Source organism: Phasianus colchicus, chromosome 19 (genome assembly GCF_987193195.1).
Source record: "Phasianus colchicus chromosome 19, bPhaCol1.hap1.1, whole genome shotgun sequence".
NCBI classification, from domain to species: Eukaryota; Metazoa; Chordata; class Aves; order Galliformes; family Phasianidae; genus Phasianus; species Phasianus colchicus.
Window position 1 is genome coordinate 10,788,723 of NC_143454.1, and position 14,450 is coordinate 10,803,172.

The 14,450-nt window shown below is 50.3% G+C and overlaps 1 protein-coding gene across 13 annotated transcripts in view; it reads left to right on the forward strand.

Moving 5' to 3' along the window:
- DAB2IP (DAB2 interacting protein) overlaps positions 1–14,450 on the forward strand; it is a 177,205-nt gene that overhangs the window by 139,908 nt on the left and 22,847 nt on the right. For all 13 annotated transcript variants that reach the window (XM_031601910.2, XM_090121080.1, XM_031601907.2 and 10 more), the window contains 3 exons: positions 4,122–4,275; positions 7,268–7,366; positions 9,462–10,016. In XM_031601910.2, the coding sequence (XP_031457770.2) occupies positions 4,122–4,275; positions 7,268–7,366; positions 9,462–10,016 (808 nt within the window). The remainder of the gene's footprint in view (positions 1–4,121; positions 4,276–7,267; positions 7,367–9,461; positions 10,017–14,450) is intronic.

Below are 14,450 nucleotides of genomic sequence, written 5' to 3' on the forward strand. Positions count from 1 at the left end.
TGCCAGTCTGCTGTTGGAAGGAGGGAGAAGTTGCTTTTCTAACGTTTTTGGTTATTGAAACTCAAGTGGTGTTTTGGAGCCCCGTGTGTTTCTTGCTCTTGGACCTTTTTGCTGCTTCTGCAGTTTCCTCGTGCTGCACGTTGCACACCAGCCCCGTGTTGCACTGCTGAGCCACCCCACGGCCGTGCCCAGGTGTGTGTCACAGGTGGGACATCCTTCAGCTGGCAAAAAGAAACATGGAATCTGATCAGAGTCCTCCTGAATGTAATTAATCCCGCTGCCGGCTGAAACTGAGAGCAGCCCGAAAACAAGGGCGGGCGTTAATAAGTTTAATTACAGGTCCGTTGCGTTGCTCGGTGAAGGCGCTGCGTTCAGCGCGGCGCTGTGACGCAGGGAGCTGCCCTGGGAGCCCAAAGGCTGCGGCACCTCCTGCGCTGCACGGAAGATGGGTTTGGCCAAACACAGCAGGGCTGCCCTGGCAGGATGTGTGCAGAGTGCAGGCGGGGACCTCAGCCACATGCTGAGGAAAAAGCTGCGTTTGCTGCTCCTCTGGGAGCATGTGAGTTCCGCTGTGCTGCTCTCTCAGTTCTTCCCATAACATCGCTTCGATGTTTATTTGTCGAATGGAAGCAACTCTGTGCTCTGTGGGGTGAGGCGTTGGGGAAGGAATGGCTGAGAACTGCGGCAGCAGCCGGGAGGTCAGTGGGAGGCAGCTCTGTGTCACGTCCGTCCCCAGGGGTTGGGATGTGGCCCTGTGCCGGGCGGTCAGCAATACAGGCCGTTCCTGCAGCAGAGCCCAGTGGGGACTGGGGCGTCCCTCCGTCTGCTGCTGCTCCCACAGTGGGACGGAAGGAGGCTGAAGAAGAGCTCTTAGGTTTTTTTCCACGTTTGGATTTTACGTTTTGTCTGCTTCCAGCCGACTTCTGTGCTCGGTTCCATCTTTCAGAAATATCGGGAACGTTTCCATCACAAACCGCAGAAGTCAGCAGCTGTGTGGTTTCAGGCAGGTGAGGTCCTGAATTGCAGAGCGCTGGGGTTGCTCCTTTGGAGGGCTTGTCTTCACAAGAAAGCAATTCTGGAAGCAGGCCGTATAAGTCGAACACACAACTCCAGGGCAACCTGGTGTAGACAGGCCCTAAATATTTCCTTCCCTGTGCCCTCAGCTGTGTGTATCTGTCTGCTCCTGAGGGAACACGGAGTCCGTTGCGGCCCAGAGCCGATCCCGTCCCCACTGCCATGCAGCAGTGTCACAGGAGGGGGAAGCTGCTGCTCCCAGCTGGTGAGAGTGCAGAGCCCAGGCTGGGGTTGGGCTGCTGTCAGCCCCATGACGCCTGGCACCCCGCTTCTGGTGGCTCACGAGGGCAGCAGTGGGGTGGGAGTGCATCTCTTTGCTCAGTAATGTTTTATGACTGTTATTATTTAGAACAGCAATCCTCTCTCATTGCTCTTAGGCAGTAAACCTCTCCCTTTAATAACCAGAGCCTGGCTGCTTCTGTGTAGGGCTCTCAGGTCAGTGCCAGTAGCAGTAATGTTATTTCTCTTTAGAACTAATGTGGTGCTTTATGAGATTTTTTTTCCCCTCCTTCATTTCGACTGAGCTTTAGGTACATAGAAAGGGATTACAATAAGGCCCGTGGCAAAAGAACTGCATGTGCTGCTTGGAAGGAGGGATCCTGCTGTGAGTTGTCTCTGGACAGCTGTCTGTTCCCACTGTATTAAAACAAAGGTGCAAGGACTGGATCTGATCAGCTCACCTAAGCCGGGATGCTGTTTTATTATTATTTCTGCACTTCTTCCTGCAGGAGGGGCTGGGCTGTGGTGGCTCTGCAGCTGCAGGGAGCCACGTCCTGCCTGGCCCTGCATGAAGCCGAGGGGTCCTGGGGTGGGCAGTGCATCTCCCTGAGCCTGCAGTGGGTCGTGTGGGAGCTGGGACAGAGACAGCAAGCATCTTCCAGGAAGTGGCTCGTGCCGCAGATGTCCTGATCCTCACAAACAGCCATGGGAAATGTTTTCTCCTCTGGGTCAGAGTGTGAAGATGTGAGGACTCAGTGTCCTTCCCTGCACTCGCTTCCTGCTGTGCTCCCCAGGGCCCAACCACTGCAGTGACACCACGGCACCAGGCCTGGGGTGCTGGCGGTGCTGGCGCTGCCCCTGGGAGCCTCTGGCAGAGAGACGTCAGCCTTCATCTGGAATCTCAAGCAAGAGCCTCTAATGGCTGGCACCTGCTGGTTTGAGGATACCCAGAGGCGTATGCGGAGTATGGAGGGGTAGAAATAAATGTTTGTTGAATGTGGTGAGAACATAATGTGTTCCGAGAAGCTCCTGCGTGGTGCTTCTTTGTGCTGCACATCTGCACTCCCAACCGTGGCCTTGCAGCTGCAGTAATTTTGGATGAAAAACACCCTTGGTTTGTTTTAATCTCAACAAAAAAATCTGTGCCAGCATGAAGCAGTCAGGCTCGGTGCGTTACAGCATGCAGTTCCTCAGCTGTAGGCTTAGGTTATCAATATTTTTATGTGCCCAGACAGGAGCGCAGTCCCAGCTCAGTTGCTTGGCTCTTCTAATTTCATCTGTAAATTACAGAACGAAGCCTCCCTGTAAATGCCCAATGCTGAGCTTACTGGGGCTGAGCTGTCTGTTCAGGGGCTGCTAGGTGTAGCGTGGTGCTCAGCGCCGGGGGGAACCGATCCGTCTGCCCATCCTACAGCTCATCTGCTGTACCACTCAGAGGAAGCCGATATGGATCCTTTTCTGTGAAAATAGTGTAAAATTGCCACAAAGTACTGGGAAATGACTGTGCTCAGTTCTTAAAGATCAATTTATCCACAAAAGAGGTATGGGGTGAATGGGCCGCTTAGAGAATTGCTGATGGGGTGGAGAGGCTTTTGCTTCTGAGCCGCTGTTTGTGATTCCATATGGGTCTGTGTTAACCTCAGGCTTTTAACATTTGAGGCTGTTGGTTGTTCCCTGAGCAGAGATGCTGGTGTGGCCACGCGGGTCTCTGCAGACCCCTCAGCAGGTGCCACCACGCTGGTCCTGGCCATCAGCCCTGCAGGGTCTCCTCCATCCATGCCATCATGCAGCCTGGGTGGGATGACTCTGCTGCAGGCTGGTCCTTATCACCCAGGCTCTGACTGTGGCCTGAATCTTAATGCCAAATCTTCCAGCGCTGTTTATCTTAGACTTGACTTCGGCTGTTCTTAAGATTGCGCTTGGCATGTGAGTCACTGGAAGCCATGAATTTTGCGTGCACTACTGACATTTCTGTGTTTTGGTCAGCTTTGTTCTGGAGACTGACAAAACTCAATGCACACAGGCAAAAACAATCTGATGGAGAATATTGGGAGCACTGTGCTGAGAATATCTCAAATTGCCTTTATTTCTGTCCTTCTGTGCCTTTGAATAGAGCAGCATACTCTTTCTGGACAGACAGACCTACACGTGGTCTCTTTGGAAGACTCAGAGTACTTGCCAGAGGTTTGAAAGGTCAGAGTTTGCTGAGATCAGAGCTTTTGTGAGCTGCCATACATGGGAACGTTTTATGTGGTGCAGACTACAGAGAAAGCAACTGCTCCCTCTGCTCTCTTTATTTTTCCCTTGCCACTTTGTGGCTGTCTTGTGTTTTCCCTGGGAGTATCTAGCTATCTTTCTTTTTGTTTTTTTCCCCCCCTTGAGCACTCTGATTTTGCTATAAGAGTTACAGCACCATTGATTGTATTGGCTGCCTCTGAAAATGGTGTGCTGCTTGCTGTCTGTGGGCTCCCTGCTGCTAAATGCTGCCAGTGGGACTCCGGAGCATTTAGATCAATCGATAGGGCTATCATGGCCTTATTTTCCACACTCTCCCATCCTGGGGTCGTGTGTGACAGTGGGATGGAGCACACAAGTCCTCAGATTGTTGGTTACAGGGTGAGAATCTGCACGCTGACTGCATCTGTGGTACAGCTGTGTGAGTGTCTGGAGGGGGGGAAGGGAGCCTGTGCACAGGGGGATGCTATTCTGGGCCATCTCTTATCTCACAGCAAAAAATTCATAGGAATATTCTGCAGTTGTTGTTGATAGGCTTCATCATTTCTCTGGGCAGGAAAGCATCCACTGATACGGTTGCATTTTTCCTCCAGATCCCATCTAATGCCGAGGCTGAAAGAATCGCGCTCCCACGAGTCTCTGCTCAGTCCCAGTAGTGCTGTTGAGGCTTTGGATCTCAGCATGGAGGAAGAAGTGGTCATCAAGCCGGTCCATAGCAGCATCCTGGGACAAGACTACTGCTTTGAGGTAAGGAGCACATCATCTCTGTGCCCTGTAACAGAGCTGGCTGGGGAGCCAGGCACTGGATTGTGCTTTTGCTGTTACAGAGCATTTCTGCTCTGAATCGTTGCACAGAGACCATTCCATGGGCAGAAAATTATTTCATCTTTCCAAGGAGGAACATATCCACAGATCAGAGCAGTGAGCTCTTTGCAGTGTAACCATTGTCACAGCAGGGCATGCTCATGACGGGTCCTGGACTGCTTGGAATTGTCTATTAGCAGAGCATAAACGTGTAGTTAATGTTCATGCAGATATCAGAAGGTGCTCTTCTCTATTCTGTGTTTACACAGACGTTGTTTGTGGTCACAAAGACTGCTTTTGTCAGTGGGAGTGTTGAGGACTTTGTCCAGAAAACTCAAACTTGTTTGTGTAAATAAAAACTGTATTTTAGGGTATTTTTTACTTGGCTTATGCATTTTGTTATGGCTCATGGCTAGCTCTGCAATAGCAGGAGGCAATGGAACACGTACCAACAAGCCTGTTGTTGGGTAACACAGTGCCATACCTTTTGGGAATGGTTTGTCATGCATCATGGGTGGAAAAGTGTTATTGCTTATGGCAGTGCCTGAATATAGGATTGGGAAATGGTTTTCTTGCAGTAATAAAATGGTCAATATCTGTGTTGAAGACAAGGTAACCTGGTTGTACTTGAACATCGAGGAGTAGATGAAACAGGGCAGTGTTGTGTTGGAGGGGTTGGTGGGGATGCAGACGTTCCTAGAATGGGCAGAGATGCACAAGGACAGCCGTGTCAGCGTCCAGGAGTCAGGCAGGACAGGGGAACATTTCTCTGGAACTAGCACAGTTTGAAATAAATGAATTCAAATATCGTCTTAAAATGTAAGCAGGTAATGCTGAATCAGTCTTAAAAAATAAATAAATTAAAAAATAGCCCCGAACATGAATTCTGAATTGAGGGAGTGGGTTGAGATATAAATTCTCTGGTGCTGTTCATTCTCTGTAGAATTGAGCAAGTGTGGCAGGTCAGGAGAGAACAGGTTTGTAAATTATATGGCCTCCATTACATTCCACTCAAGAAAGATAAAATGAAGCTAGATGGAAAATAGATGTGACATCCATAATATAAGAGTTGTTTATCAATTCTGTTCAGCACACAAGAGCAGAGGAAGGGATATGAACAGTACTTGAAGAAAGTTGACTGAGAGGGAAATGACACAAGTCGTGCACTTGTAAGGAGGAAGAAAATTCCATTTTTAAGTGAGTTGGATAAAGGAGAGTCATACAGAAAAGAGAACACGTTAATTGCTGTTCTGCAGATCCTGCAGAGGAAGGGAAGAATGCTGGGAAAGAAAAGGGACATCGGTTTGTAACTGATGGTTACTCATCAGCAGGCTCCAGAGGGAAGGGCTTAGGTGAGAGAGCTGAATGGCACGTCGTGTTAATGCCTTGTCTTGCATCTCCAGAGAGGCTCCTTCAAATGCTGCACTAGGTCGGATGTGAAATGAGTTTGCAGATCTTTCTGGATCCACACTGGGTGGTGGGCAGGCACACACTGTGTGCTGCATTGTGTGGTTCTCTGGGCCAGGAGTGGTGGAACTGCACGAGTGTTTTCCCCTCGTCAGTGCCTGAAGGTTGCCTTGGGTTGCTTTGCTTTGGAGAAGGCTTTAAGGTCTGTGAAACTTGCTTTTTTACTGACTTGCTGAGTACTTGGAAGTCAGTATTTTCTTGTTTTCCCCATTGACTGTTTTTTAAATTGATTCCACATCATCATCTTTCTCCTTATAAGACCTTCCAGTCAGCAAAACCATCTGGTGCCCCTGCAGAGGCTGCGTGTGCTAAATATACAGCGGGCAGCTCAGCCTACTGAGGGACTCTGCAAGTCCAGTCTCCCAGAGCCTTTTCCTGGCTCTGCTTTTGTGGGATCCTGGTGACCTGGAGCAGGAGCGGCAGTCAGGATGGAAGGGTTCTGTTCCTGTGTTAACAAACCAAAGTCTTGTGTCTGTGGGGGGAAAGAAAAGACTGCTGCAGGACCGTAAAACCAAGCAACTTCATCCTGGCTTTCCTTGAGCAGGGGGGATGTAGAGGAGAGGCTTAGCACTGCTGGGGAAGTGGTCACCATTGCTCACGTGGTCCTCCAGCCCGGCCGTGGTGGCTCTGCTGGCCTGGTGTGTCCTCCTGCAGGTGGCTGTGCTGCTTACTGTGAGCCTTACCCTGCAAAGCCATCTGAATGCTTCAGGTGAAACAGCTGTTGTGTGAAATGGAACTTGGGTGTCATCCTCTGGTGCTGCACCATCCAGGCCCCCTGTAGTGCACTTTGAGTATCCTCAGAGCGTACGGCACTGGAGACATTCTAAAAATGGCAAGGTTTTATCTGACTTGAGGGGTCACCCACTCATGAGTTTTATTAGCAGATTCTATCCTTGCCTTTGTAGTATTCTAGCATATTCACAATCTTGTTGAGATGAGAATGCTCTCTTTATTGATGGTCAGTATCTCACAAAGATCACTAATCCGTGTGATGCTCAGGTCAGAGCTCAGAACCAAAAATGTTTTTTCCCACTCTGGGGTCCAGAAGGTGCTCTTCTGAAAACAGGGAATGGGTGATTCTGTTGGGAGTTTCGGGTTGAGTCTGGAGGAATGGCGAGTGGTTGCAGTTTGTCTTTAGTTCATTTAAGGATTTTCACTCTCTCGGTCGTGAAACGTGGTGGTTTAAAGCATCACATGCACAGGGCCCATTATCTTGTGTTTTCTGGTGTGGAAGAGGAGAAGTAATTGGAATTTGCTTCTGTGATTATTTCTGTGACATACAGAGTTGCCCTGTCTTTCTGCTGGCCTTAGGGGGCTGTTGTTTCATGCTTGGGTAAAGCTGTTTACTTAAAATTTAAAAATAAATAAATAAAAACCAATCCCTATCACCTTTCCTAACTCCCTCTCTCCCCCAAATCACAGTCTGCAGTGTGCTGGTCAAGACATAATCCTGTTCCTTTCCCTGTAGGTGACGACTTCATCAGGAAGTAAGTGCTTCTCGTGTCGTTCTGCAGCAGAGCGAGATAAATGGATGGAAAACCTGCGGCGTGCCGTGCACCCAAATAAGGTAGTGGCTATGAGGAATTGCCTCTGTTATAGTTCAGTTCCTCGTTATTACATTTTATAGCCCAGTGCATAGTAGCAGCAGGGGACGGATTGTCATTTCAGTGAGTAAGTGTAATTGTGGGTCAGCCTTTTTCCATATTGCTTTCTTCCACAATTATATTTACAGGAAGGTGCCAATTATTTCTTCCTTCTTTTCTCAGCACGTGCAGCTTCTGCTTTTGCTGAGACATGATCAGCTCTCAAGAATCTTCAGTCTTGCTCTGCTACTAATGGTACTTGCACTTAAGTAGGACTCCCCTCACAGTGCTGGGACAGATGGCCAGTAGCTGCCAGCAGAACCAGGGAATAGTATGAAGAGTTCACACATCACATGTTTTGACTCTGGCAATTCTTGCGTTGTCAACTTCAGTGATGGAGATATTCAGGTGGCACGTTGCAGTGAGCTCTTTGAGGCAATAGTGGAACATAGCTTTCACTTTTACAGGCAGTTGTGTGTTTTTATGACCCACTAAGACTAAATACGTCCTAAAATAAATTCTACAGCTGCATCTCCCTCTCTCTGCACTGGAGTTAGCTAACAAAGATTGATCAAGGCTCATCAGCTGCAGGATTTCACAGCTGATGAGCTCCATCAACAAGTCATTTTCTGCTGATCAGAGAAGACACAAATGATGGGATCCTGTAAATTCGTTCCTTGCATCAGAGACACATAACTGCATTACAGGTTAGCTGTGGGCCTGGCAGGCTGCTAGCGGAGCCACAGCCCTCCATGTCCGAGCTTATTGTTCCTCATTCAGCAGAAGAGATTTCCTTCATCAGAACGGGAGCAGCAGAGGGAAAGGTGGGCTTCTGCCCCTCGCAGCGTGTCCTGCACATGGAGTTCAGTGCTCCAGTGCCTTTCTGAGCACAGCGGCCTGGCAGTAATGGCCTGAAGGAGCTGTGAGGTTTGGAAGGTCACACTGTGAGAAAAGCCTGAGGAATGTGAGGGAGGGCAAGGCGCTCAGTGTGTCTTTGAGATGCAGCGTTCAGTGGAAACGCATTTGGAAGGGTGCCCTCATCTTGAAACACGCCGCTAGCTGATGGCTAACTTTCCATCTTGCATTGAGTTTGCAGACAATAAACTCTCAGTGTCAGAGTTGATATTTCTGTCAGGAATCCAGTGCTTTTGTATAGTTCCTGTGTGTACTTCCTGAACCTACAGTACAGTACAGTACCCCATTGAGAGCTCCCATTAGAGATGTTCCTGCCCAGACTGCAAACCCAAGCAGAGTAAGCCTTGGTTACAGTTTCACGAGGGGCTTCCAAACCAGGTTACTGCAGAGCCCATAAGTCAATGCTGCAAATGCCCCTGGATGTTCTTCCAGCATGAGGTCAGCATTGCCAAGAGCTGTGTAAGATCTACAGTGTCCTTTGTTACATGCTATCTAAATGATTCCAGGCCAAATTTCTATTTCTGAATTGTAATGATTGTGCTGCATGACTCACTCTGTCTCCCGTAATTCCTCTCCATCTCTTAGCTGGATGCTCTGGACTTCTGCCCTAAAATATTGAGGTTTTGTAAATGCTTCTTCCATGTCAGAGGCAGCTGTTTCCAGCCATGGATGGGGCGATCCCTAGGTGTGCATTGGGGTCCCTTTGTTGTTGCTCTGGTACACTCAAACAAACAAACAAACAAAAATGTATTGCAGTGCTGCTGCAAAGTGGTTGTACAGATCAGGAAGGTGATAGTGTGATACCTGTGACGTAGGAGTTGCTTTGCAAAGGCCATTAGTCATCGGTTGGGTTGTTCAGGTTTCTTTTGAGGTCCTTTTGGCAGTGAATTGGGTTTGGCCCGTTTGTGATGCAGAGGGGTTTTATCTTCCTTGTTGCTTATATTAATTGGCACCAGCAGATGTGGAGAGCACGGTGATATTTGGAAAATTAACATAAGTAGCATTATTATGCAAATTCCTGAGAGCCAGTATTTCCTTAAAATAAAATGTAATTAAGCCTCTGCTCATTTAGCACATCTGAAATAATTAACACCTATCTCCAGTTTTGTTGTGCATGGCTTTGTTTTTCATCTTGACCTTTTTTCGTTGCATCTTTTTTTCTAGGACAACAGCAGAAGGGTAGAGAATATGTTAAAGTTATGGATTATCGAAGCCAAGGACCTGCCAGCTAAGAAGAAGTACTTGTGTGAATTATGCCTGGATGACGTTCTTTATGCACGAACTACCTGTAAATTGAAAACTGATAATGTCTTCTGGGGGGAGCACTTTGAATTTAATAACCTCCCATCGCTCAAAAACATTACGGTGCACTTATACAAAGAGACTGACAAGAAGAAAAAGAAGGACAAGACCAATTTCATTGGACAAGTGAACATCCCTGTCAGCTCTGTCACGGGACGGCAGTTTGTGGAGAAGTGGTACCCTGTGGTCAGCCCCAACCCTGGGAAGGGCAAATCCCCAGGGCCCATGATCCGCATCAAGTCACGCTACCAGAGCATGAGCATTCTTCCCATGGAGATGTACAAAGAGTTCGCCGAGTACATCACTAACAACTACATGGTGCTGTGCTCAGTGCTGGAGCCCTCGCTGAGTGTGAAGAACAAAGAGGAGATGGCATCTGCGCTGGTGCACATCCTGCAGAGCACAGGCAAGGCCAAGGTAAGAGCCTTTGGCACCCACTGGCTGCCAGGGGAGAGGACAGGAGCAGTCACTTGGGTTGGGTTGTTGGAAGTCACCGCTTCAGTTGGTCTCAGCCATCACTAATACAGTGTAATTTTGCTTTTTCTTGCGAGCAAGTTGGTAGCATGTGCATTGCTAATCGCTTAATTAGTAAGGAGATCAGTAGGACCCCAAGATACCAACCTAAGTCATTTTTCTCTGCTTCTGGAGGCTTAGGGACCAGACTCTTATTCTATGAATAGGCACAAACGTAACAGAAAGGAAGAAGGCACTTCTCAGGGATAAAGTGTGAGCAATATTGGCTTAAGCTACGCTGCCGGCATGGGCTGGGTGTTCCTGTGAGATCCCAGATTTCCCTGCTGTGCGGCGCTGCACCACCGAATGTGAGAGCATACGAGGGGGTGCCATGAGAATTTCAAAGCAAAGTGCACCTCCAGGCACTCACGTCTCTCAGGTCCTTGGGGTCTGTCCTGTTGCTTTCAGAAGAGATGTGATGAGGCAGCAGTGAGGGAGGGCTGGGCAATCTGGGGCACTGCTGGGGCAGGATTCACTGGGGAGCTGATGCTGGCCAGCTTGTGAGTGGTGGAAATGCAGTGTGTGACTGTCCTTCATGGCTGGGAATCGTGGGTCTGGGGAAGAAGCAAGTCAGGAAGAAGAGGGAGCAGGATTTATTGCCAGTGGTGGTCCTGGGAGTGAAGGCAGAGGAGCAGAGCTGGAAACCCCCTTACTGGAGGACACTGCTGAGCCCTGAGTTCCACAGGACATGGAGTTGCCATGGAGTGTCCTTGCTGCGTGTCCACAAGCCAGCACAGCCAAGTCAGAGCATCAGCAGTTTTCTTTGTTAGCGTCTCACTGAGCTCTGCAGCAGGTCTCCAGGAAGAGCAAAATTTCCAGAGCTTTAGCAGAGCAGAGGAAATGCAAGCTGCTCACCTGAGGGGAACTGTGAGGCTCAGTCTTCTTCTGCAGGCTCTGCTGTTGCCTGGGATCATGGCAGGGTTCACGGATTAGATTTAATTACCATCTGTTGTACAGAGAAGTGGCTTGGCCTCCTGGATAAGTTGAAGGCAGAAGCTCTCTGAGAGGATTGTGAGGTCCTGCTGCTGCACAGGGAATGAAAATAGCAGCCCTAAGCCTGCCTGACCCTGGAATGGGGTTGCAGGGCACGCAGTGAGGGGTGCAGCCCCACTCCATGGGGACAGGAGCAGCTCGGGGCATGTGTGATCCTCTTCTTGTAATGCCAGGAGAGCACCCCAGGTGTCCCCTCCCTTGCTCCTTTGGCAGGGCTTTGCTGTGCTTTGTGGGCCTGGCCCTGCCTTCTGCTGGCGCTGCTTGCCAGGCTGCCCTTCACTGCAGCTCTGGTGGCACTGATGCCATAGCTCTGGCTGAGATAAAATCACCAGGAAGGACTCTGAGCGTGGCTGGCACAACTCTGGTGCAGAAGGCATCAAGTGTCACCCCAATCTCGGGCACTGTGAGCTGTGTGCATGTGTATCTGAGAGCTGTTGTCACTGCTGTGCTTTTTCTTCCTCTCTCCTGTGCTGGAGAGGCTCGGGAGAGAGCAGGGATGTTTCAGGCTCGTGTCTGTGCCAGTGCTCGAGATCCCAGAGGCTCTGCACGGGGGACGCAGCAAACAGTAAACAGACGTGATGTATTGCCCCCTAAAATGGAGCTGCTGCTTTCTCTGCCTGTCATCTGCCATCAGCATTAGTGCAGGGTTGAGAGAGCTGTCAAAGCAACAGGAGTTACTGGAGCATGGGAACCGGGTGATGCCTCCTTCGTGGAGGAGTTGGACAAGCAGAGAAAAGGAAAAGCTGGCAACAAGGGGGAAAAAAAAAATAGATGAATGGGAGAGGAGAGCAGCCACCCAGCCTGTCTGTGTGACACGGCCACGTGCCCAGCATGGAGCCCCGTCCTGAGCAGGTGGGCTGTGCTGGTATCATGCTCCTGTCCCACAGCAGGCTTCAGCCTTGCCTGGGTTTGCGCTGTGCCTGTGTTGGGCTCTGCGGGCCATGGGGAAGAGACCTCTCTGAGCTGAAGAGCACAGATGTGGTGATGGGCAGTTGCTAATTTATTTCACTGATAAACGGCTTTCTGTGGTTCTTGGCTGCTGTAGGTGATGCTAAAGCAGCAATTACAGCTGGAGTGAGAAACAAGTGTCCGGCAGGTTATCTATGGAGATGTGTTAGCAGCTGATTGCAGTGTTCAGGTGCTGTTTTTCCTGTAGCTGCTCACTGTAGAGGCAGTGCAGCCCCTTGCAGAGGCACAGTGGTCCCCCAGGGCTGGCAGAGTGGCTGTGCATGGCTGTGCCTGCTGCCCCAGCAGCCCTGCAGACAGAGCAGCCCTACACAGCCCCCAGCTCCTGACAGTGCCTGCTGTGCTGCAGCCAGGAGCTTTACTGGGGCTGGTCAGAGCTGTAGGCAGGCACGGTGTGCAGCAGGGGAGCAAGGGCTGCAACTGCATCTTCTCCCTTAAATAACTGCATCAGCCTGAGCTTCCTTTCTTTATCACAGTAGATTAAAAGATGGGAAATGAAAGCAGAGAGTCCTCCCCGGAGTCAGAGGCCGTGCTTCCTTTGATCTCTGCTTGGGAAAGGGAAAAGCTTCACCCCCGCAGAGCTGCGTGAGGGCTCGGAGTGCATCAGGGTACGGCTGGAAAGCCTGGAGCAGCTACCAAGGTGGGGAGAAGGGAAGAACATTCTGATAGGTGGCAGTGCAGGCAGGCTGGTTGAGGGCTGCCCGGCCCAGGGGGGCACTGCCAAGCATCCTCCATGTGTTGGATACTGCCATCTTCCCATCATCACAGGCACCAGTGTTACCTATAAGGGTGTGGCGAGATGCCTGACTATTTTGATGTGTTTTTCAACCCACAGACAAAACACACAAAGTGGTAATTAAAAATGCTGGGTGTGCTGAGCCCTGCCATTAGCTCGGGCTGATGTGGGCTGTGTGATGTGGTTACAGAGAGGCAGGCTGCATCCTTCCCAGAGGGAGAAGGGCTGGGGCTCTCAGCACCTGCAGAACGCTTCCCTCACTTAGGTCTGTTTCAGGGCTCTCTCACAGCTTTTGCAGCTCAGTTAATAATCATAAATATATAAAAAACTTCCCTGTCCAAATGGTTGGTAGATGAAATCCAGCATCAGACAAAGCTCTAACTAACCAGCTGCTCACTTGAAATAAATATTTATTATGGTGTGAATGGAGTGAAGAATAAACATGTGTCCCTATTTGTTTATGCCGCAAGGATTTGCTTCCCATAAGCAGATGCATTCGCTCCCCCACGTGAGGCTGCTGCAGCCTCCCTGCCTCCTGCCCAGCCTGCGTGTGGGGCTGCCTGCTGGGTTGCAGTGCTTGTGTGTCCAGCCTGGGCAGCCGGGCTGCTGCACACCTGCAGCTGTAGGTGACACTGGCATCGTTCCCTTGCAAGGAGTTTCCCCCTAATGCTTTAGATAGCAGCCATAGCCAAGCTGATAAAGCTTTTATTCAGTGTTAGGCTCACGCCCGCTCCCCTTTGCCCTCCCCCCAGGCACAGCAGGCAGGCAGGTCAGGAGGCTGGGAGTGCAGTGTGGGAGCAGGGCTGTGCTGTGCAGCAGGGCTGTGCTGCTGCAGGTCAGGGAGGTGGTGCTGGCTCTGCTCTGCACGCTGATGGCGCGTCCTGCAGTTGGGTTTCCTTATTGTGAGAACTGTGTGTCAACCCTTGTGGTGCCGCTTCCTCTCCATTTCCCAAGGAAAATGAGTAATGGCAGAAGTGCTGGAGCATGAGCTCCTGTGCTGAGCAGAAGGAGCATCTCTGGTGTTTTGCAGAATGGACCCTTGCAGACCACGTGCTGGCGAAGGGTTGAGGCCAGGCTGTGATGTGCAGCTCCAGGCCTCCTGTCTGACCTCCTCTCAGGGTTTCCTTCTTCACAGCTGCATAAAAGCCCTGCTGGACTCTGGGCTGCTTTCTGAAGTGAGCACTAATCTCATTACCTTTATCAATTCAATCCTCTTAAGGTGAAGGCAATCCTATTAATGACCTTGCAATGTGGAGAACCCCCAGACCTCACGACCAATCCACCCATTGGGTGCTGACCAACAGGGCAGCTCCCCCAGCACTGACAGCCCCTCTCTGCTCTCCCTTGTCTGTCCTTGCAGGGCTGCAGGACCTTTCCTGGCACCCTGAGCCCCTCTGCAGGGTTCCTGATGCTGCCCCTCAGGTGCTGTTGGACCCGGGCAGGTGTGGGGTTGCAGGCAGGGCCTGGACTGGGTGGTGACAGAGCTGGCTGCCTTCTGCAGCTCTTTCTTGTGAAGGAGCTGCTTCTCCTGGTTTTTGTGTGCTTGAGTGATGCAATTAGCCCAATTGCTTGGCCCTATTGGCACCACAGTGTAGGATTGTTTTCTTGAGCAGGTGTCAATTTCACACTCAGTGGATTTCACT